General features: G+C 26.2%; 1 protein-coding gene across 1 annotated transcript in view; it reads right to left on the minus strand.

Moving 5' to 3' along the window:
• Positions 1-4,517: 4,517 nt before the first annotated feature.
• Positions 4,518-25,522, minus strand: part of LOC135922107 (voltage-dependent T-type calcium channel subunit alpha-1G-like) — a 42,803-nt gene continuing 21,798 nt past the window's right edge. The window contains exons 10-37 of the mRNA XM_065456516.1: positions 22,508-22,581; positions 22,386-22,432; positions 21,872-22,033; positions 21,535-21,686; positions 21,123-21,308; positions 18,766-18,883; positions 18,168-18,320; positions 16,891-16,954; positions 16,140-16,453; positions 15,945-16,084; positions 15,280-15,831; positions 15,048-15,165; positions 14,843-14,925; positions 14,664-14,787; positions 14,350-14,603; positions 14,160-14,286; positions 10,860-10,988; positions 10,724-10,813; positions 10,394-10,610; positions 7,841-7,992; positions 7,628-7,737; positions 7,405-7,535; positions 7,213-7,362; positions 6,803-6,924; positions 6,577-6,744; positions 6,350-6,445; positions 6,213-6,294; positions 4,518-5,435 (exon numbers count right to left, since the gene is read on the minus strand). Coding sequence (XP_065312588.1) covers positions 4,774-5,435; positions 6,213-6,294; positions 6,350-6,445; positions 6,577-6,744; positions 6,803-6,924; positions 7,213-7,362; positions 7,405-7,535; positions 7,628-7,737; positions 7,841-7,992; positions 10,394-10,610; positions 10,724-10,813; positions 10,860-10,988; positions 14,160-14,286; positions 14,350-14,603; positions 14,664-14,787; positions 14,843-14,925; positions 15,048-15,165; positions 15,280-15,831; positions 15,945-16,084; positions 16,140-16,453; positions 16,891-16,954; positions 18,168-18,320; positions 18,766-18,883; positions 21,123-21,308; positions 21,535-21,686; positions 21,872-22,033; positions 22,386-22,432; positions 22,508-22,581 — 4,777 coding nt within the window. The 3' untranslated portion in view covers positions 4,518-4,773. The remainder of the gene's footprint in view (positions 5,436-6,212; positions 6,295-6,349; positions 6,446-6,576; positions 6,745-6,802; positions 6,925-7,212; positions 7,363-7,404; positions 7,536-7,627; positions 7,738-7,840; positions 7,993-10,393; positions 10,611-10,723; positions 10,814-10,859; positions 10,989-14,159; positions 14,287-14,349; positions 14,604-14,663; positions 14,788-14,842; positions 14,926-15,047; positions 15,166-15,279; positions 15,832-15,944; positions 16,085-16,139; positions 16,454-16,890; positions 16,955-18,167; positions 18,321-18,765; positions 18,884-21,122; positions 21,309-21,534; positions 21,687-21,871; positions 22,034-22,385; positions 22,433-22,507; positions 22,582-25,522) is intronic.

The following is a 25,522-nucleotide window of genomic DNA, read 5'->3' on the forward strand; positions in this document are numbered from 1 at the left end:
ATAAACAAAGGGTGATTTTTATACAGCCTTGTATTTATTCCAGAAAAAAATAAAAAAAATACCTCGTTTAACATCATTGACTTTGTATTGAAGCGGGAGAGATTAATATAAAAACACAATAAATTTTGTCCCGCTTCTAAAGATAATATAACTAAAGTTTACTCAGGAATTGAGAAAAAGCAATAAATTTCTCAATTGACTCTTGTGATAAAATGGGTATATAATCGATTACTACATATCTAACAAAGAATTCGTTGGATCTGAACTAATTATGGCATTTTTAAACTTAAATAATCGCATCAAGCCAGATAATAATTTCTAGTTTAAGTGGTAATCAATTTCATTACCAGTTTAAATATTCTCTTTGGTATACTCTTAAAATTATTATAAAATATTATTCCATTTTAATTTTGTTTACAAATTTGTATATAAGATATGGTAGCTCAAAATGGACAATTAAATTTGTAGTAGTTATTATTTAATATGCTTAAGAGTGTTCCTTTTTCTAAAATTACCCCCCCCCCCTTCTTCCATATCCTTGAAATTTATAAGCACTAAAAAAAATTCTCTTATATATATTTTAATATCATTATTATTGCAATTAAATCTATACAGAATGAATTGAAGTCTTTTATATTCAAAAAAATCCAAACATACAATTAAATAACTAGGCAGAATATAACATAGTTTACTCTGCCCATATATTTTCTTTTCATGTGCCTAGTTTTAATTTTAAGTCTAATTAAACATATTTTCGCTTTTAAAGAATATTTTTTTGAAGCAATTAGATTATGGATCCTTTAATTATTTTCGAAAATGAAATGTCTGAAGTTATTAATATCTATGACCAATTATTCGAGCAAAGAAAACAACTAGTCCATCGTATTATAAATTAACTTGTCATATCGGGAAGGAATTGGAATTTAAGGAAATATTATTATGCATCTATCTTCATCCATTTTTTTTTGCAGTCTAATTTTTTCTCATGATTTAGGATTCAGTGTAAATACAAAACTTCATATTATTTCCTAATCAAATGTTAAGGATGTTACCGGATGAGAGAATTTGATGAAATGGAAGCGAAATTGTTAATTTCAATGAAAGAGAAATGAAATGAGCTATTTAATGGTAAATAAATTAAAATTTTTTAGTTCTTATTTACAAGATATACAACATTTTTACAATCAAGAAGACTTATCCCTCAATTGCAACTCAAGACCATACTTAAGTATACGTATTCAAAGGATATATAGTAAACATAGATTTCTAAATTATGGAATTTATTATACGACCTTACTAGATTATATTAACTTAACGTTTTTATATCTCAATATTAATTCTTGTGCTTGGCAAGCAATTTTCATCCCAAAAAAATAATTTCGCATAAATGTGCCTTTTGCGAAATTGTTATTATTTTATTTTTCGCAATGATTTACACAATTTTATTGCTTGTGAAGTTATTTGCAGGTGGGAGAATAGATTATAATCGCCATGCATAAATCTTTGCCTATATTTTTTCCCTGAGCAAAAACCTTTGTATACTCTGTATAGTTCATACCGCATTAATTTGTTAATCTAAACTTGTTAACGGGGACCCTTTCATCCCCCGAGTATGCTACTCCACTTTTACTTATAGCATTTGGGTTTGTTATAATCTTTATTGCCTTTTTCAAACGATTAATTTATCTTTTTTGTTAACCCTATTTACCGCCAATGGCATTCGTTATTACTTACTATTAAAATTCTTGTTATATGACACTATATTTATTAGATATCTTCTTGTCTAAGTCTCTCTGATGCAAAACGAAGTCTAAAATAAAATGGAAAGACATGCCGTTCGTCTTCCTACTAAGGCCTTTTTGATATTACGATCGCAGATCCAGTGCAAGGGCAAATAATTCCATTCCCGCCATTTGGATATGAAGTTCACCTACATCCTAATTTTACATTGATTGCACGCTTACCTTCTATTCACATTGCACCATTGAAATGGCTTCGGTGGTTGATTGTTGACATACTATCATTATCCTACCTATCTCCCGAATTAAAATCAATAATAAAAGCATATTTTTGTGAGAATACATATGAATATTCCATGAGGTTACATACAACATTTATATACTGATAAAACTTGAGAATATACGCCAATTACCAATAAATCAGCTCCTTCTATATACTGATTAAAGTAATTGCATAATTCAATAACTAAAATTTGTCACAACAGTATCAAAAATATTAACATATCCTTCGTAGTAATGATAAATAAAAAATCTATTTTCTCCAGAAAAATCTTATACCGCTATACTGTTTTAATTTCTCTTTTTTGATAGTCAGATAAATATTATATTAAAGCAGGCCCGACTCTAGCTTAATCCATTTTCGGAGGAGACGAAGAGGGGGGGGAATTCTTTGGGGAGGAGGGCAATTAAATAAAAAATTTCAACACCATAGAATGAATATTTAAGTTATTTGAATACAAAATTGTAATATTTTATTTGAAAAATACCATATATAAAAATATGCAATGATCAAATAGGTTTATAAAATTAGATGGAAGATAAGAATTGATTTATAGCTGGAAAAAAATAAGTTGATTTAATGACTTTACAAATAATATATAGATATAGTTTAATTATGCTTGTATAATACTTGTTAGGGATTCAATTATAAAAAATATGTAATTTAGAAAATATTAATAACTATACTATAATTATAATTAGTATTGTGTCAATGATTGAGCAGTGTAAAACCAACAAAAATAAAGTATTAACAATATAATTTTAATCTAAATGTATTCTTAGATACCTTCTAAACATTTCCAAAATTAATAGTTTCGGTTAGGTTTTTCCCATATCCTAATAAAACCAAGCTACCCTTTCTTATACCACTACTCGAACGTTTATCTAATTTAATAATTGTCTTTAAAGGTTGGATGATCTAAACTGATACAGAATAAAACATTTGGAAATGCATTGTTGTATGGGTATAAAAATTTGAGAAAATTTGATGTAACACAATCTTTATAATTTTCTAACAATCTTAATTTCAATTACTACTCCCTCTTCAGTAGTATTGGTTGCCAATAAAGGTTTTAATTTTTTAATGTATAGAAAATTAAAACGGCTATCTTGATTTAGATTTTATTTAAATTTGCTAATTTAAATAAAATCTAAAAAATCTTTTAGTCACATGATCCTCTTCTTTTGTGTTTTCTGCAAAATGTTTCTCAAGGCCCTTGAATACAGGAACTTTTCAATTGGTAAAACCCGTTTTTGTAAAAATTTATACAGATTATTTAAGTTATAGATCTTAGGCAAAACACTGTTTCAGCTTCACTTAATTATTCAGCCTATAAGTATTTATAGAACTTTAAAGAAAATCTTCTTCCATTATTAGTAAGAGTCTTTTTTAGTGAGTTTGGTAATTTTGTTAAAAAGCCAGATTTGGATCGATTTTAAAAACACGATTAAGATTTTAGCCAAAATACAATTATGTAAGCCTCGTCATTTGGCAAATAGATGTCCAAACCTATCTACCATCTATGAGAAAAATCTCCACTTACATAATATTATTTTGGTTATAATTTTGATAAAGTCGTTTTTTAAAATCGACCCGAATAAGGCTTTTTAACCCACTATATGTTGGCCGATTTGGTGATACCTGATTCAAATCATTTAAAATAAGAATAACTTAAAAATCTAACCTATCCATTTTGTTTTTGCAAGCTCTCATTTTATTTATTCTGAATCTTGGCATCTTGATAATTTTTATTCTACCATCAAATTAACTACATTTACATTTTCTCCTTCTTCATTACAATATGGGGTGCGTTGGCGCCATTAGGTATTTCAGCAGATGTGAATAAATAGTTTTTTTTAAAACCGATAGTGGTTGGAACAGTTATTTCTATCCCATTCATTCTTATTTTTTAAAAATTAAAATATAAAAAATATTCAGGAACCAAAAACAATTTTAAATTTTATTGGGAGGGGGGGGGGCAGTTTAAATTTGGGAATTGGGTGGGGGCAAATAGGCCTAGAATAGGGCTTGAATTAAAGACTAAATAAAAATAATTAGAAGCCAAATTAAATTCTTTATATTTTGACCTTAAAAAATAAATCGTTTCTCTTTTATAGTACCAGTCAAAAAAAATTTCCAAGCCAAAATGTAAACAAATACAACAGCTAATGCCATTTAATAACTAAATTCCCTGCTATAAAGTTATAATAGTTCGCATATTATACCATATTATCTATAATTATTTACCCAGAAATTTAGCTAATCTAGTGCGCATTCTATTCCTTGATGTATACAATCCTCTCATTTTATCATACTTCATATTAAACTTCAATATAATACCAAAGTGTCCTTAATTAAATTCCTCCATTTTAAATATTTAATATAATAATACTAGTAATATTATTATACTTTATTAAAATATTTTCCAACTAAATAGAAATTTAGAAATAATATATATAAAAAAATAAGTTGATAAAAGGGAATGTTGACATTATTAAATTTACATTAATTATACTAAAAAAACATCTGAGAGGGAAAAAGAAAAAAAGAGATTATATTACAAGATATAAATCAACTTGGTCAACCATTCATGTTATTCCGAATATTTATAAAAATATATGAAAATAAGATAATATTTACCACTTTTATAAGATTCGAATATGAACACACTATTTAAATATATGATATAATTTTATTCATTAAATATTTTAAAAAGCTTTTAATAAATATTTTTAAAAAAAGTATAAACAAGTTTTATGGATCGGATAAATTGGTAACTGAGCAAATTTGCTTATCAATTGCACTTGTAACTATAGCATCACCGTAACTTTGATATTTATCGCTCGACCACTTCTTCTTCCGTCTAGATTTAAGACACATCCGATAATGCTTAAGCGAATACCTTCCAAAGGGAAAAAGGGTATCAGTTAACTCTTGATATTTGTTAAAGAAGCGCTCTTTGCTTTTGTGAAGTCTTTGGTAATAATCGTTGGTGGTGGACCTCTTGGACTTATTCCGTTTATACCAAGATGGTAAATTGAGATCAGAGTGCCATAATTTTTGATATTCTTCAAGTTCGTGGTATTTAGTACCGTTGCGTCCACGGTGATTTATATTAGATATGCCATTGTATATACAATTGGTCATATGAAAAGAACTACCTTTTCTATCCACGCTCTGACCGTTTTTATTGTCTGAAGGGCTAGAATTATCTTTATCAAAATTTTTACAACTACGAAAGGATATGATTCTTTTGAAGGAAGATCTAATTGAGGAAGTCGGCGAAAGTTTGGTGATCCCTTTTCCACCGTTTAATTCGGATGAGGGTTTTCTGTTTTCTTTAACCTGATAATATATAGGAGCATTCGTAGCATTCTCCTCTTCGTTCATTAAGTGCATTGTTACATTTGGATAGCCTGTTTCATGCATTTAATTATTTTTTGAAATTTTATCTTTCTTAAACATTTAAATAAAATTTTATAAAAAAATGTGATTATACCTAATAATATCATTACTATAAGTTCTTTTAAACATTCTTCACCGTTAATCATAAAATGAAGATTATGGGGAGGCAATTAATTTTTCTTCAAGATTAGTAAATTTGGGTTATATTTGTTTAGATGTGCCTTCATATTGGATTTTAAATCGCGATTCATAGGAAGCAAAATATTTTAAAATTTATTTTAAAATAGCGATTTAAATTGGCGTAGCCTTATAAACTCTTAAGAACAAGATTACACTAATGTAAGGGTATAAATAAATAAGCTATAGTTAATATTTAGACAAATATATTATTGTTGATTACTATTAATTATGTAGAATATTCGTTTATTTTTTATAAATTATAAACAATTATCGAAAATTCGACGAGGAAGGTAGAAATTTATTTGGATTGGCTAGACCATCCAAGTTTCACAGCATATTTATGGTATTGTTTACATGATTAATTTATAATAATAATTGAAGGATGTGTCCTAATTCGTCTTGTTTTCTTTTTAAATAATCTATCTGAATAAAATGTTATTTTAGTATTATCACCTTATACCAAACTCTATATATAGTTTATAAAAAGAAACAAAAAAGGTGTCCTAGCTGCTTTTCTAAATAAAATATTATATTAAAAATTAAGAGGGCAGATAAGGATAAGATGAGCCCTTAGATGTTTGTATATTATTTATGATCAAAAAGTATACCTTCTGAAATGGTATCATCGTTAAAATTGGTTTCACCAATCAGGTCTAAATTTTCTAAAGATGTCGAATGAGGTGTAAAGCCCTACGTTTTATAACATATTAAATAAACATCTTTAAAATTATTTTATAAATTTTACGAGGGGTGAGATTATATCACGTGATTCCAAATTTTTTTCTTCTTTTTCAATTTGTTTTTGTAGTTCATCATCGATATCATCTTCATAACGAACTTGCTGTATATTATTTTCAGAATAATTCAAAAAAAAATCGCAAGACATAAGATATTCAAAGTTTTTATCTTAAGTTTTTTTTGAGAGTTATTAGTGTTTTGAAATATTGTGGTATTACTATATAAATGGCATACCTTATTGCTCTCTTCCAAATGTTTCATTAATACGGCTACCACGACATTGACTAATACGAATTGGGCCATTAACACAAAAATTACAAAAAAGATAGGAGACAGAATTTGACTCGCACAACAATTCTTCAAGCAATCACTGGAGGAATCGCAATCTTCCCTCAAAGTATCCTTTATAAAGATTTTAAAGAGTGAATTTTTAAAAATTCTAGATTTTTTTTTGAATAACTTTCATAATTCCATTCCAATTATCACCAGTGGCTATTCGAAAAAGAGTTAAAAATGCCATACCAAAGTCTTTAAAGTGAGCATGTTCACTGAGACCGTCACAAGGGTGTTCAATAGAACATTCTGCAAAAAAATGAATGAAAATTTTTAAGTTGAGTTTGAAAAATATTTTTTTCTTTTCCATAACTAAGGGCGACGATAGCGGGATACCGCTCTTAAAATATGTGTTATATTATATCCAAAATCAAACAAAATATAACAATTAATTTGCTTGATTTTGGTATCTAACATATGTTTTGAGACCGATATTATGGCTACATTTCACTTACTAATAAATTCCGTTTAACTCATACATCACTGATTGTATTAAAAAAATAAATAGTTTGAGAGATATGTTTTTTTTGTTCAAACCTAGTTTTCCAAATAGCTCCACTCCCAAAGCGGCGAATATAAAAAATAACAAGAAAAATAATAAGCCTAAATTTCCGACTTGAGGTAAAGCTTGAACAACGGTGTCCAAAAGTGCTCTTATGCCTTTCGCCATTTTTAAAAGTTTCAGAACTAAAATATTAAAATTAATAGGCGTTATAATAGTTTTTGAACCTCTGGCTATTCGTAAAACTCTCATGACTCTTATAATAGTTGGATTGATAGGAAATATGTTTGATTTCATTTCTTCTAAAATAATACCGAATATCGATAAAATCACGATAATAATATCCAATTGATTCCATCTAGTTTTATTTATTTTTTTTGCGAATTATTTGAAAATTTTTATATACATAGAAAACATTTTGATTGATTATGAATATGTATATATATAAACCTATCTGACATGTAGGACTTTACACCTAAAGCTATCAATTTCATGGTCGATTCGATGATGAAAACGGCCGTAAAAAAATAATTGAATATCTTGAGAGCATAAATCAATTCCTATAAGAAAATAAATGAAAAAATAGGGCAATTATTAAAGAAGATATAGATAAAACGTAAACAACTAATTTTACAGTTGTTTATATCAATTATTTTTTTTTACCAAAGGCATATTGTAAAATTCCAAAGCCATCGATACAACGTTGAGTCCTATTACGGCGGCAATTGCCAAATCAAAATATTTACTAGTTACTATATTATGTAGGAATCGTCTTGTCTTCGAATACTCAAAGTGTACAGGAACTTGTCGAATACCTTTAATTATCCGATAAATATAAGATAATTTATTTTATAGGTTGTGAAAAATATTCAAAAAAAACGTCGAATAAAATAGTAAATCTAGCATAGCAGTGGCGTATCTAATGGGGGGATTAAACGGGTCCCAAAGTAAAAAAATGCCGAATAAATTTGCGATTTTCAACTTTAATGATTAACTCTTCATCCTTAAACTTTTTTCTTCCATCAACTAGTAAAAAAAACATTGGTATACAGTAGTGTATATAAATAAAGTAAGTTCTCATTATATTTTCATATTAACCCACTCATTCTTTTAAACAGAAGAGACCGAAGTTGGTTGAACTTTTTATTCCTGAATGACCATAAACCAATCTGAAATAAAATATATTCTGAATCCTTAAGGTATATAGGCTATTTAAAATATTTAATATATATCTTTTTTTAAACATTTACATTTTTAAAAATTAATTTGAATTTTTTGGACCAACATACCCCAGTAATATGGTAAGTTGGCCTAACACATGTTATTGGTTAGTTCTTTAAAATAATGAGGACCTAAATACAAAATGAATTTTTTTTTGATATAGTTATAAGACTATAAAGTATATTAATTTATTATAATATATTAAATAAGCAATAATTTAAATAATTAATTTAAGAATTTTGAAAAATTTTATGAATTTTCGTAAAAATATTAAAAAATTATTTAATAAATATATATAAAATTTAATATTTTTGATAAATGTTAAATTCATGGGCGCATGTTTATCCAGGATTTTGATAAGGGGGAGGGAGGAAAGTTCTGATAGATAATTTTTTCTCCATAAATTTTATTGGAGTTTTTTAGGTCCGTTTATTGTAGACCTTTGGCTATATTAGATTTTTATAAAAAATAATTTTGGGTTTTAACTTTTTTAAAATTTAAATCTTTTTTTTTTTAGAAAATTTTGATTTATTTAAAAAAGTTAAGGACATTACTTCAAATTCTTCCTTATAATGATATATTGTATATATATTTTGGGAAGAGGTGGGTGTATGAGGAAAATTTTTATTAGCTTAAAATGATATATACGAGAACAGAGAAATTTGTGATTGGGGGGGGGATTTCCTTTGACTACGCTCCTAGTTTAAACCATATGAAATAGGTCTATCGAACATTATTCGATTATAATAAATTTAAATTATTATCACGAGTTAGTAAATTTTAATATTTATTCGGATTATTTAGTTAATTTTCATTGATTTTTACATATTTCATTAAAATACCTTAAAATTAAATAAAACGAATATTTATTTATGATAAGATTATGCAATCGCAGAAGGAGTGAAAATAACAGGGCTCTTCTACATCTTGCGAAGGTCTATTTTATAGACATAAATATGAATAACAAAATAGCATGTCTCTAAAATAAGAAGTAACAATTAGGAAAACGTGATATCTGAAAGTGCTTGTTTTTATAAATTTATTTTATAAATACTTATTTTTATTAATTATGCAATAAAATGTTAGCATTTTTATTCTTATTTTTATGGTGTATTAAATAAAATATCCGGAAAAAAAATTCGTTTTTTAGATTTGTATAAATATAAATTATAAAATTTTCCGATTTCACAAATTGAATATTGAATTGTTCGATTCGGAATTTAAGAATTGACTACAGATATTCTAATATTGAAATCGATATTTTGGAGATTTTTAGAAATATCATTCCTTGAACCAACCATCAACACGCCCTCTAATTTTATAGATGCCATTTAAAAATCATATTAATTCATGTTTTATTATCTAAAAAAATTATCAGATTAAAAAATGGGGTTGAAAATTTTCGAAAATTTATTTATTGGGATTTAAATGCTTTATTATTAATTTTGTTATTCCAAAACACATTTACCTTTATAAAAATTAAATTAATAAATATTTATGAAATCTAAAAGACAATTATGTATGGTACAATTAGCTATATTAATATCAGGTTTAAATTCTACTCTTATGTGATGAAAGTGTAGAAATAAATTGAAGTGAATTCCTCGTCTCCCATACGTTTAGGATCTTATAATATAAAATTTTTAACGAACGGTGAAATAGTATATAAAAAGAGTTTGGTTGATTTGATCTTAATCAATAAGTGGGATTAAGTTAAGGTTACCTAAGCCCAAGTGTAAGTAATATTGAATTTATTTAGCAATCAAAATTTTATTTAAGTGTCTGAATTTGATGTAGGGCGCAAAGGAAAACGCGATATAGATCCCCATAACAACTATTTATAGCCAAACGTGTGCCTACTACTTAGAAGGGTGGTCTGGGGTCAAAGCACCCCAAACCATTTTAGAAAGGTTTCGAAATAAAATTTGAGTACACCCCCTGTAATAGATATTGTTCATTTGACTAAAATATATTGAAAATTAAAATTAATAATACCAAGAGTTGTCATTAGAGTTTCACTCTTTCTTCTAGCTTCTAGTTTTTTCATGCGTTTGACTAATCTAGTCGCTTGTTCTTCTCTATCTAGATCTTCCCTGCATTTGTGAAAATTTTCCACCACTACTCCTACAAACATATTCAGCACGAAAAATCCAACCAGAAGCAAAAAAGATATAAAATATAGCAGTCTCCATTCGCTGAAGTTGACTATGGGCTTTTAGGCATACATTCAAAAATAGAAAATTATTTTTAAAAATATTTATTTGCGAGATCAAAGGAAATTATTATTATATAAGTTAAAAATTGAATTTATTTTTCATATTATACCTGTTGATCAAGTCCTACAGCATCTAAACCATTGTACATTATATTTACCCAGCCGTCTTTTGACGACAATACAAACAATGACATAAGCGCCTAGATTTCACATATACAAATTTAATGGTGAGTTGAATTTAGTAACTTGTCCAAGATTGTCGAAGTTATATTTAGCATTTTTCCATTTATTTTTGGAATCTCTCAAGCAGTCCGATTTATTTTTCACCGAGTCTGTATCATCTCCTTCACAATGATAAAATGTTCCTTTGAATAACTAAAAAACGTTAGAATAGAATGTATATAACATTAATTAAATATAATAATAAAATAACATTTTAATTAAATAATATGTTTTATTTTATATAAATGCAAGTATAGTTTTCAAAAATGGATGATTCTCTATACACAAGAATCATATACATATTATATTATAGTAAATGGAATGATCACTACGCTAAAAAAAGGAGATTAATTGGAAGTCATAATAGCCTATTTAGGCATAGTATAAGAATGACGAGTGATATATATATATATTGTTGCAGATTGTTGATATAATTTCATATTATTTTAACATGTCAATCAAAAACATTTAAAAAAATATAGAATGTAAATAGAAATTATAATCATCCTTTTTCCCCATTGATTCGGTTTTATTTTAAAGAAGACTTAAAATTATTGAATTACCTAAATATCTTGATTCGATTCTTATTTAAAGAAGACTAATAAAACAAATATATTTTTAGTATATTATAAGCATATACTTATACAGTGGCCCCTACAACGGGAGGGGGGTTCGAAGTAACTGCTGCAGTAAATTTGAGTGGGGGGGGGGGTACTTTTTTTAAAAAAATTATTATTTTCATATTTAAAAATTTTTTTAAATTGTTATGCTACATCCATCCATAACCAATTGATTTCCCCCCCCCCCTTATTTATTAATTTAATATGTATTGATGGATATTTTAGATCGATGTTTAGTAAATTAGGTTGTTATCCGAGATTTCTTGTCATAAATTATTTTTCCAATTTCAAAATATGCCTAAAAATATTAACCAAAAATAATAAAATGTGTTAAAAGAAAATATAATATCTGACTCTTTTAATGATCATGAAATTTAATAGTAATATTATTGTGCATGAATCTTCACAGGCACATATGATGGCCGATTATGGAAAGCTTTCACACAACAAAAATTCCATATTGCAATTTATAATACCCAAGAAAGAATGTGTGGATAATAACCGTTCTATCATAAGAATATTAATAAGATGTCTAGGTTATTTAATATCTGAAAAACAATAAGGGATTAAAAACGAAATCATATGAAAATCTATTAACATATAATAACATAAATATTCTTATTTAAAGCATGAAAAATATGGTTATAAAAAAATTCAAAATGAGATTGAATTTAACAGGTGCTTTTTAATCATAGTTGATGGCACATATGATGTTTCGAAATCAGAAGCAATAGCTTTGACAGTAAGATATGTTGAAAATAGTGAGACGCCGAAGCCTGTTGAAAGACTGATTGACATATATTGTACGGGAAATACCACAGGTCTCGATATTAAGCATAATATAATATCCAAACTTGGCTCGATGAATTTACCCCTTGAATTCCTAGTTGGGCAAAGTTAAGATGGCGCCTCATGATTGGAAGAATCAATGGTGTACAGTCTAGGAATACTAGATGAGATTTAGATCTATTTTAATGGTGTAAAAAGATATGAGGTACTCAAAAAATGTCAGTGTAATGATCTGAAAAAATCGCAACGATTTCTACGCATCAAAAATACCACTCGGTACGGTAATAGTACCTTATTTGTTTATATTTAAAATGTTTTTTTATTTAGAAGCTGGCTATCGTCATATAAAGCTATTGCTAATTTTTTTCTACTTTATGATGCCTTGAGGGCAGCTTTAACAAATTTAAAGGATTCTGAAGATCCTGCCACTTCCACTATGGCTAGTGCTATAGTCTTTAGAATAGAAAAATTTGATTTTATCTTATCACTTAGTGTTTTGGATAAAATATTGTTGATAACATGTTTGACTTGTACAAAATTGCAAACCATTTCGAAGGATATAGGGTTTGCAATAAATCAAATTCAATTGGCAAATGATTACTTGATTAATTTGAGAAGTATAATATAAATTATTGTCTTAATTATTTTTTAATCTAATAGATAATAACACTGAATTTTTGGATGTTTTTTCAAAGGCACAAGATTTTATGAAGGAGAGAAATCTACCTTTTGATTTTGAAAGTTCTAGACTTCAAACATTACAATCCAAAAGGGAGAGGTATATATATACTTTCATCATTAAATATAGAAATTTTTTTAGCTTTAAAATAAGTGTGTTTTATGCTACACTCGATTTAATTATTATGCAGTTTAACGAAAGATTTAATGATGATTCGATGAAATTTTTACATCAAGCATCATTTTTTACGCCAAAGGGAATAGCAGAAAAATCAATTATTAAAGAAGATATCGAGGATATCTGTGAATTTTACAATTTAAATTCAAGTCAAATTTTCAAAGAAATGTTGAAGTTTAGAAATATTTATAAGATGGCCAAAATGGGGAATGTAATTATTACTCATGACCTAGAGGTTCAAGAATCTAAAGATTTGTCAGATTCTGAGAATTGTAAATTTATTTAATTAAAATATTTTTACCAATACATTATTTAGCTTCTTCTGATGATGATGATAATTCAGGGACTTACGATTCAGATTGGAAAAACTATTCATTTATTTTACCTTTAAATTTTTCAGCTTTCCCTAATTTAAGAATTTTATATAAATATTTATTAACCATTCCTACAACCTCATGTACTGCCGAAAGAATCATGAGTAAAATTAAATTAATTAAAACAAGACTTAGTAGTACCATGAAAGATTCATTTCTCAATAATTTAACCATATTATCAATGGAAAAAAATTTATTTAAACAATTAAATATTGATGAAATTATAAATTCTTTCGCTTTCTCTTTCCCTAATTTATCTAAATTATTAATTTAAAAATAATATTTATAAAGTATATATTTTTTGCATTTTATTTATATTATATATTAAAAATTGATGCAATCAAAATTATTTTTGAAATTTATGGGTGTCATAAAATAATTATCATTTTTTCGAGGGGAGGGGGGTACTTTTCAGGGGGGTATTCTGCTTCATAAGCTCAGAAAGTGTAGGGGCCACTGTACTTATAAAATAGATAGAACGAATCATTACTACAATAATAAGTAAGGCAAAAAATAAGAGGAAATGACTTATTTTGAATAAAAATCCTTGTAATCGTTCTTAAAATAGTTTATAGGGATGGGGGAGGATGAGGGATGTTGAATATATTTCCGAGAGATCTAATGCAAGTTTACAAGTAAAACCAAAAATCTTTAATAAATTGATGGTTAAAATAAAACCTATTACCTGAACTCCTAAGATACCGAATATGATAAAAAATGTGCAGCATATTAAAACTATGTTTCCAATTGGTCTCAAAGAAGAGAGAAGTGTCTGTACGACCAACTTCAGTCCGGGTGCACGATTAATGACCCTAATTTAATACAAATTAGTCACAAATTAAATCCTTAAATATGAAGATGATTTAAATTAATACCTTAAAGGACGAAGTGTTCTCAGAAGCCTTAAAACTCTCAACATTCCAAATATTTTCGGACTTTTTATGGAAGTAAAGGTTAAAATTATATCGATGAGAGATATGATAACCAATGAACCGTCCATTATATTCCATCCAATTTGAAAATAAGCCCGTTTCCCTACAAGCAAGCCATCTGATATTATCTTTAAAATCATCTCGATTCCGTAAATGATTGAAAATACATAATTAGATGAGGTGAGAAATTTGCGTTCCTATTTTTAAAAAAATATTAGTTTGTCATAAATGAATAATAAAGAATTGTTAAAGCATACCATGCTGTATGGGGGAATATTGGGCCTTTCCATAGCCAGTGTTATGCAATTAAGCGATATAAATAACAGGACCATGTAATCAAACCATTTATTTTCTACATAACGGGAACATATTTGTCTCAACCTTATAAAAGGCAAAACTATAATAGAATATTATAGTACTAATCAAATAATTTTACTGATTTTTAGGTCCAAATATGTACAAAGAGTAATCTTTTCTCTTCCTTTTGAAATTATGCAACCAAGAGGGACAAAATTGATGCTATATATTGACATAAAAAAAATATTTACGGTCATGAGTAAAGTTTATTGGGAAAAAATGATTCCATGAACAATATTGAACAAAATATATTAATAGACATGTTTTATAAAAAATATATATACTATAATTTTTCTTTCATCTTTCGATTTGTAATGAATAATAGGCAAAGATAATCTGTCGCCGACTCGCGGTTTCTTATCAGGTTTTTCATCAAGATTGAGTTGATAACTGCGGCGTTTACTGTTTTATAGTAGAAAATATTTAAATTTAGATATTTATTTATATGATGATTTATCTTTATAAGGGAAAATAATATATGGAATTTATATAATAGACGAAAATTTGATATATTACTTTCTAAAGTACATTTCGACATCGTATAGAGGTAAATTAAGACTAGATGGAAGAGGATTAAAAGGTTCTACCAAGTATTGCTTTGAAGCTACGATAGGTTCAAAATATAAGGTTGTTTTTTCCTTGTTGCTTTGATCTTTAAAATCTAGGTTACATTTGTTTACTTGGTTAGGAGGATTTACGAATTCGCTAATAGATTTGAACTTTAAATTATTTTCGTCTTGTTTAGAAAGGGATTGAGATGATCGACGAAGAGTCATAGATGGTGGTGCTAAATGATCCCTAGATATATTTTTACCTCTAGCCCGGGTAGTTGGAACCATCAAAAAATTACTTTTTGGAACGTGGTCTATAATATTATCCCCTTTATTAACGTCTTGAACCTGAACCCTTAGAACTGAATACCTATTAGGACAAGTTGAATGTCTTCTTAGTATGTTAGGAGAGGTTGAATGTTTTAAACTTCGATAACTATAACGCTGATGACTTTTTTTTAGTCCTAGCGATGAATCAAAATTTGGGGAGAAGGCTTGTTTACGATTGGATGCGAATCTTTTATATTATTTTTAAAAAAGCTGTGAACAAAATGCAAATAAAAAAAAATCACATCAACATTAAAAATATATTATACTGTGATAACAATATTATAAATTCAAGTAGTTTACAATGGGTAATCTTTAGAACTATGGATATCATCATCTCCAATACTTGAAAAATTACTGTATGAGTTAGGTAATATTGAGTTCGACGATTGATGGCTAAAGTTCTGGGATCCTAAATCTTTCCCAGGTATCAATGATTGAATCTAAAAATAGTTTTTAAAAAATATATATTGCTTCACTAATTTATATGCTTATAACCTTGACTAATGGTATTTTTGTCTCTGTTCTAATATAAGGTTTAAATCGATTTGATCCCGAATATATGGAATCGTAAGAAATGGACTTATTAAGAGTTTGAGATGAGACCATGTTCTGACGTTTAAATTGAAGCCTGATATTTTCAATTTTCGGGGACGTTTGAGGGGTAGCAGCGGTGTGAGTGATTAATGGAGCAAGTATACCAGGATTTTGGACCTCAATAAAAACGTATTTTGTGTTCGGGTCGTTTAACTGAAACTTTGGAAGCGATAAGGGACGATTATAATCCCGCATTACATCTAAATATTTGATCCCTTTTAGATTTAAATGTAATAATCATAATTAAATTTAAGGGTTAATAATATTTGACGCTGGTCAATCGTCAAACAGCGAATGATAATATTCTTATCTAAGTGTAAATAATATTTGACGCAATCGCTAAAAGACAAAATATTATTAAAACTAATAATGACCATTTTTATTATTGCTCGGATCTGGAACCGCTAGGGTAGTGCCCGTTTCACATTCAAACTATCTAACCGTTGAGCCACACCCGAAACTCCAAAACAATTTTAAAAAAAATGTAATATAAGGAAAATTTATAACGTTATTAGAAAATTTAAAAACACCTAAAAACCCAATACTTCCCGAAGCTAAATATAATAATCCATAATTGAGACATAAAAAGTTAACATACTAATATTTAAAAAATTATATAAATATACTTCAAATCGAAAAAATAATTTATTACCATTTGGGGTTACAGGTTTGTAGGCTGAAGATTTATTGCTATCTCCCGATAAGCTTCTTTCATCCTAATATTTATAATTATTAAAATATTAATATTTAAAAAAAATAGGTTATAATACTTTAGATATTTTAAATTAATTTAGAAAAGGATTAGAAAATCCAAAAACTATAAAACAAATTTTTTCTTTTAAACCAGAACCCAATAAAGTAAATGTTACAAGAATTATAGAGAAAAGGGAAGGATAGAATAGAATTTTAACATCCATTTTATTTTATAAGTATATAATTTTAAATTGTGCATTGCCAATTCCAGGGCCCCTAACAGTTATGTAAAACAGTTGCGTGTCGGTTACACTGTGTTATTTAATATGGTTTGTTTCGATTCGGTTTGTTTTTTGATAATCAAATAATTTATCGTGAAAAGTTTATTGAATTTAAATTAGAAATAATAAATAATGTTCAAAATAAAGAAACTTAAGATTAATTTTTTTTTTAAAAAAAACTGCGAACATTTTGAAGAAGTTATAAAAATGTTAGATAAAATTTGTTTGGATGTGAAAAAAAATAAATAAGGAAAAACAGCAAGATATTTACCGGAAATAACTCCACAAAAAAAATGAAAATGAAAGTTAAGAAATTTAAAAAGTCTTTTAATTTACATTAAATATTTTTGGATTACTCGATTTGAACAAAAATTAATAGTAATATTATTCGATTCGCACAAAAATGAACACTAAACTATTCGATTAGTTTACGAATCGAATATTTAATTATCGATTTTTGGGAGCCTAATTATACTATTTGTAAATCGGTGTGCTGTAACAATTACAAAATGTTTAGTTTATAATCAAATTTATACGAAAAAAAACCTCATTAATAAAAAGGAAAATTTCTTAGTAGTGGTGTTTGATTTAAATTGCTCGTATTTTTTTACGTATAACAAGAATTGGACTTAAGTTTTTTCAAAATGGAGGTTATGTGTTAAGCCCAAAATCTTTGGGAAATAGATTTTCGGGCTGAGTCCGAGTTGTGCTAAATATTATTAGGCCAGGGCCTTAGTGGGAAATTTTTTAAGCTTCGAATTAAGCAAATATATAGCTTTTTTCTTCATAAAATAAATATATTATGGGCATGGGGAAAGAAATTATAAGCTGGCACCAAAAACCCCAAACAAAAATTTCCCCGCGCGCCAATCTTATAAGTCTACTATTTAAAAAAAATATTAATCACAGTAAAAAGATGTATAGAAGAATTTGATTGTAAAAATTAATAGTTTACTCCTTGAAATCCTTCGACCAATATAGCTACTAATAAATTAAACAAAACATAATTTCCAAAAGTCATCAGTGCTATAAAGTAGAGAGCAGCCCATTGTGAAGTTTCATTCATACCATTAAATAATACAACGTTCCAATCTTCCTGCGTCAGAATCTTAATATAATGTTAAATTAAACATACAAATACTTATTCCTGATAATTATTAATATTTATTATAATTTACCCTGCATTAACTGTTAAAGTAATCACAATTGAAATTAAAATTATCACGGTGATTTAAATAGATTGTTAAATTTTTTTAAAAGGGGGATCCATGAGCCCCAATCAATCTTAGCTCTCTTTTTATCGAATATCTTAAGAAATTATTAGCCTTGAGGGATAAACATTTAAGAGATCATGATATTGCATAATTTTTAACCTTTCACAGATGATATAGCCGAATGAAGCCAACTTATTGAAGTTATCTAATAAAAAAATACTTACTATTGCAATTCTCTGGGGTGAATAAATAAATATTTAATTGTGTCACAAAAATTATTATCATGTCACATACAAAACTCTATATTAAAAGAAAACTTAATAATGTTTTATTAATAACCTGAAAAACAGTAACTAGAGACCAAAGCAATGAATCGAAGTTTTTTCTATCGCATATTTTTTTACCATCTTCAACATATTTACAAAATTTGCAACCAAACAAATTCATTCCTAAAATACTTATATAATGAAAAAACACATAAAAAATATAACTAAAATTTTTAAATCATAATGGGGTATAAATGATCTCTCTTTTTAGTCAATCATATAAAAACAAATGTAATTTTATTTTTAAATGATCAAAATTTTATCTTCAATAATTGAACTTTGTTGCCTATAATTTAATTTGAGAACGCCTAAATTATTTTATAATTTGTTTATTATGTTACCGACAATGTAGATATTTGGAGAATGTGTCCAATATTAAAAAAAATAGCCTGAAATTAATAGGGTAGATATTTTACATATGTTTGAATCAATTTCCGGCAAATATAAGATTCTTTAAATTTAAAAATAAACCCGCTAAATAATTATTTTAAAATAATTTGTTGAGCGGTGTTTTTAAATTTGAAGACCTGGTTTTCTTAAAATGTATTCAAATAACGTTTAAAATATCTATTTTATAAATTTCGAACAACTTGGCCATAAATTGTTGAGTTATTTTTAATTATTTTAAAATTATATTAATTGATCTATTCAGGTAGTAATATATGCAAGAAATATTTTTGGGGGCAACTAAGGTTTCGTTTATAGTAAACGACATCACTGGAAAAGCAAGCAAATAATAGGTAAAATTTACATTCTACCGCGATTTAATTCATTTCATCGCATCGCGCATTCATTATAAATTTTATTATAAATTTTACCTATTTGCTTGCTCTTAAAAAAATACCCTGTGATGCGCGTTTACTATAAATTAGGCCTATTCAAAAACGAATTCGAATCGAATAGTGCATTATTCATATTCGATTCGTTTAAACGAATCGAATAATTTACTATTTAAATTCGTACGAATAAAATCTACTATTTGTATTCGATTCGAATTATTCGAATATTTCAAATAATTCGAATTAATTTTTTTAATAAAATAAATAAAAGGAATATTATGATTTATAAATAATTTTAATAAATTATCCTTAAAATTAATTTTTTTTGAAGAATTTGGTGTAGACTTTAAAAAAAATAATTTTATTATTTTTTTTACTAAGGTGTGAATGAAACCTATTATAATGATCAATAAGAGGAGATGTTGTTTTGCCTTTACATTTTATAATACTCTTGCAATGATTGCAAGCAGCCTTTTCACTATCTTTAAGGATTTGATATTGATCCCATATGATTGCTCTCTTTTGTGAGGAAATTTTCTCATCTTCAACATCAAGCATAATTTCATCAGAAGCAATCTCCTCTAACATAATTAGGCTAGCTAACAATAATTATTGTAGAAATGTAATATATTTTTATGTACCTCTGGTTTGTGTAATTTTTAATATAATTTATTATGAGATTCAAAAAATAAACTTTTCGTGAGATTCAAAAAATGTGGCAAATAAAAATTTAAATTTTCACTTCAGAAATTTTTAAATTTGTGCTAGAATTTTTATAAACACAAACACATCACCTGTCCGAATGGCAGGTCAACAAATAGAAATGACAAATGTTAGATTTATTAAACAATTTATTAAATATTACGAATAATTCGTTTTATTCGAATCGAATAAATGATTATTCGTATTCAGATAAACAAATAATTTATTATTAGTATTCGTAATTATTCGATTAGATTCGAATTATTCGAATCGAATCTAATATTCGAATTATTTTTGAATAGGCCTACTATAAATGAATAAAATAATGACAAAATATTTTATTTATTTTTTATAAAAAAAGTCATTATAACCAAATTTTTATAATAAAAATAAACCGATATAATAGTTTATTAAATAAGATAAGATTAATTTTTGTGTGTTTTAAAATAAATCCAGCTAAATTGGATATTCTATATCTTGAAGTAGGAAATTTATATTTAAAAAAAATATGTCTGTCTTTTATTTTTAAACCTTGTATATTTTTGAGTAGAATACTAAAAATTTAATTTAAATTTGTAAATTTAAATTTTGTATAAATTTGTCGTTATTGGTTATATATTTTTTTACAAATATATATACCCTTTTATTTCACCTTCATTTTTATGGATATATTATTTCAAGTTCATAAACATAAAAATTTATCTAATTATTTAAAATAATATAACACATCTCTCAAAAAAAATTTAGACACTGGCAGGATAAATTTAATGCCTATTTTTCGAGATTATCTTGATGGGAATATATAATGTCTTTCTTGTTTATGTTAGGGTTGGGGTTTGGAAAAGCATGCTGATAGTGACTTATGGTTCAAACTATAACAAATTCATACCTGAAGATAAATATGAAAAGGATGAGCAGCATAAAAAATGTGGCAACATTGTCCATTATCTTAAGCATAACCAATAATTGTCTTTGCAAAGCCGGCATAAATCGAATCAATTTTAAAATACGCAGTAACCGAAATGTTCGTAAAACCGAGAGGCCGCTGTCTCCGGATTGCGTTAACTCAATAACACTAAAAGGATTAAACATAAATTTTACTGTTGAAATATTATTATTGAAAAATAACGCAATGGTGATTAACATAATTATCTTAAATAACAAAATAATATTGTAAGCTTCAGCTTCACGATATTTAACAATCTATAATCTAAGTAAAACCTATATAATTATAAATTTATTATAAAGGATAGGGAATGGATACATAATAATTATAGAATTATAATTATAAACGATTATACCTTAGAATAACTATGAAGCCATCAAAAATGTTAAAACCAATTTTGATATAATCGTAAATTCCATATGCCGATAATTTTAGAATCATTTCGATGGCAAATAAAACTGTGAAAACAAAGTTGCTGTATTCCAGTATCTTGGTTAATTCTTTAGGCTGTATGAATTATATAAATTTAAAAAGTTTCTCAAGAAAAAATATAGTAGACACTTATTATTACTATACTATTATTAAAACAAAAATTGGCTAGTTTGTATACTTAGTTTGTAAATTAACCTCTAGCAAGTTTTTAGCTAAGTTTAGATATTAGCCGTAACGTATATACCTTTAATAAAATGTACCTGATTGTGATATTCGATTCCCATACTAAGCGTATTGATTAATATAGCGAACAATATACCCCTTTGAAATAATTTAGAGTCAACGAAATAACGGATAGTCTTTTGAACCGATAAAAAGCCATTTTTAAAATTATGACAACATGTCTCGCTTTCTTTGGTGCTCTTTAAAAAAAATAAAATAATATTTTTAATTTCCGGGTTTGGTTTAATGATGTGTTGGATGCAGGTGAAAAGAAATATATGAAATACTCTTAGATCTCAATTATAGTGAAAGCGTTATGTTCAAGCGTTGCGTTATTTACAAAATCAAGCCAATAAATAAGTATGTTAGAAATATGGAAACGCTATGATGATAATGTTATGATAAAATTTGAAAAAGTATGTTGCGGCATAAAATTATTGGGGGCCATAAAAAAAATCTATTTATTTGTTATAAATAAAGTTATGTTTTTAACATTTTGTTAGATGATATTATCAAATGTAAAGAAAAATGGCATATTTAGTTTAAGTTTACTTGCATTTTGGTAGTGTTATTTAGGTATGTCTGGACTAAATTGCAATCTTGATTATTTTATAGAAGTAAAAATAGATATATAATTATATTTCTATGAAAAAAATAATTGTTTTAAATCAAACTTTTGAGATCCATGGTATTTAATGAAGTCGTATCATGATTTTCAATAACTTCGAGGTTTGTATTAAAGATTTTTCTATAAAATACGAAATAATAAAATTTAGTTTGTTGGGTAAAAAATTTTTTAAATTATTTTTCTATACAAGCAATCATACTTGGATTGGTATTAATCTCAGTACTTTTTTAAAAATGAAACTTCTAGTATATCAATTTTAATTTTTTTTTTGATTAACTAATAGAGGATATGTGGCAAAAATGGTCATGTTTCAAGACTGGCCACCACCCTTTAAAGTTTCATCTATTGTATCAATTCTTCTCAAAATTTGTCAAAATATTGTATATTTATGATATGTATCTTACCTAAATTCATTTATTGAATAGAGCAATCTAATAACAAAATATTATAATGATCTGTTTTTAGTACCCCTTTCTAGAAAAATTATGTTATACATTTATTTTTGTGTGAATTACTAATTTAAAATACTGATATTTTATATTATCCTTAGGCATATAGCATTATTTACACAAAAAAAAAATTCGATCTTACAAGTTTTATTTAATATTATACATATAAAGGTATTTAATAATAAAAGTCAGGTGAGTATTTTCTGGCCAAGTATTGACTGCCCAACACTCATACATTCACACTTTCATATTAAAAAGAAAGGCTTGTAAAACAACATTTGATGAAGATGCAAATGATGAACATTCAATCGGCAATTGATGGTATAATGAATTTAATATTCATAGAACAACTTTAAGAAAAGTAATACAAAGAGACTCTGCAATATCCCCATATTGAATGGAATTCAAATAGATTAATATTCATCAAACCTCATGAGGAAATTTTAAAAGATTATATAATATAAGCTAGCAAATCATTTTTGGGGTTTAGCATAAAATATTTAAAACTTATAAATATGTCAAAAACTTTTTTAATAATATTAATTACATATTTGAATTATCTGTTAGATAATTAATGATGATAGATTTATTAATTTTATACCATTTTTTAAATGATATTAATTATATAATAGTACCTGTTAAATAATTAGTTATCATAAATTTAATTATATAAATTTTTACGTTAAATGATTTATTTGTTGATAAGAATATATGCATATGATTTTGAAATATACGAGCTAGTTTCCTAAATCTAAAGAAGAATAATGATGAGTGCCTGTGCATTATATGCATGAATGAATATTTAAAACAAGAAAGGGGAAGACTGGATTAAATACATTCATTGTGAAAAATGAGCTCCAATGACATATAATAATACCTAGACTGACGATTCATTCATTAAAATGCATTTTTAAGCGTCGTTAAAAGCAAATCAGCTGGACCCGCCATTTTGGTAACCTTTATAATAATTATTTTCATGTTAAAAACGAATATTAAATTGATAACTTACTTTCTTATTATCTCGATGATCAGGCAATTCTTTAATAAAGTTTGCATCAGATATAATATAAAATTAGGCTCTCGTTTAAAATTTTAATATTTATTACAGTAACCAAGATGGCGTCTCTAGCTGATTTGTATTGATGTACACTTTTAATGAATGAATCGTCAGTCTAGGTATTATTATATGTCATTGATGAGCTCATGCTAAAAGTACTAATAATATTGAGCTATTTACTGTGAAAAATAATTATATTATGATTTTCTCATTTATATATTAATAAAAAAACTTTCATTTATATAATAATAAAAAAAACTTTCATTCTTGTTGTGAATTCATGATGATTGTCTAATTAAATTTATTAAACATCATAAATTTTTAAAATTATGATGTTTAAAAATATGTAGATAATTAAGATAATAAAAAATATTACAAACAGGATAATTCATTTCACATAAAAAATTCATTTATTCACACCAAATAAAACACGGATATTAAATGTATTAAACCATGATCAATAAAACATAACATACATGTTGGGTAGTTAAACATTATATAATATTCTATTCTATATACATATATAATCATTATAAAACATAATTAATAAATATACTAATTCATAATATATAAATAATATATCACCATATATTCATACAAATATTTCCATTATATCAATATTATCTATATATGTATTATAATGCAATACATACATCAATACTACAATATAAAGATAATTAAGATATATTATTAAATATATAAGTCTGATGAAAATTGAGATATTATATTAATATTATTAATTAAAATAGTGAATAATTTGGTTTTTAAATATTTAAAAAATGAAGAGATATTAACCCAGGTTCTTTTACATATATTTTATATTGTAATATATCATATTTTAATAAAATTCTTTACATACCATATTTTGATTGATGAATAACAATTTAAACATAACCTCATCTAGCTCAAATTTTTGACAAAGATTAAAAATTGGGCTAGACATTGATATTAAATTTGTTTGCTTAAAAACAATTCTTAATCTCTTTTTTTTAAATATATCATATTTATAATAAAATTCTTAAATATCATGGCCAGTATTTTAAAATTAACACTAAACAACATCGTTAGCGTTACAGAAATTGGTAGGCCATGTATTAAATAATACATACCCACGTTAAGTGAGATTTACATAAAATGAAACATCTCCTTATCGTTGGTTTATAATATGATGAATGTATATAGTAAACGTATATATATTCTAATAGCATAGAGTAGTGTTGCTAAAAACACGATTTTTAAAAACGGCCCGTTTAAGATTATAATTAAAATAATATGTAAGCCTCAAGATTTTGCAAATAGATGTCCAAACCTTTTTTTCATATATAAGCAAAATCTCTAGGTTTACATAATATTATTCTGGTTATAATTTTAATCGGGCGTTTTTAAAAAATTGACCCCAATCGGGCTTTTTAATAACACCAGCATAGAGCACATAAATTGCGAATTTTTGGAATTTTTATATGTGCATTCCTCTAGATTTATGCAAAAAATTTAAATAAAAATTAATAATAGTTCAAAAATTGTTAAATTGTATTAAATTCCTAGTGGGTAGGCT

The sequence above is a fragment of the Gordionus sp. m RMFG-2023 genome, chromosome 1 (assembly GCF_954871325.1).
Source record: "Gordionus sp. m RMFG-2023 chromosome 1, tfGorSpeb1-WG-v2, whole genome shotgun sequence".
Classification (NCBI taxonomy): Eukaryota; Metazoa; Nematomorpha; class Gordioida; order Chordodea; family Parachordodidae; genus Gordionus; species Gordionus sp. m RMFG-2023.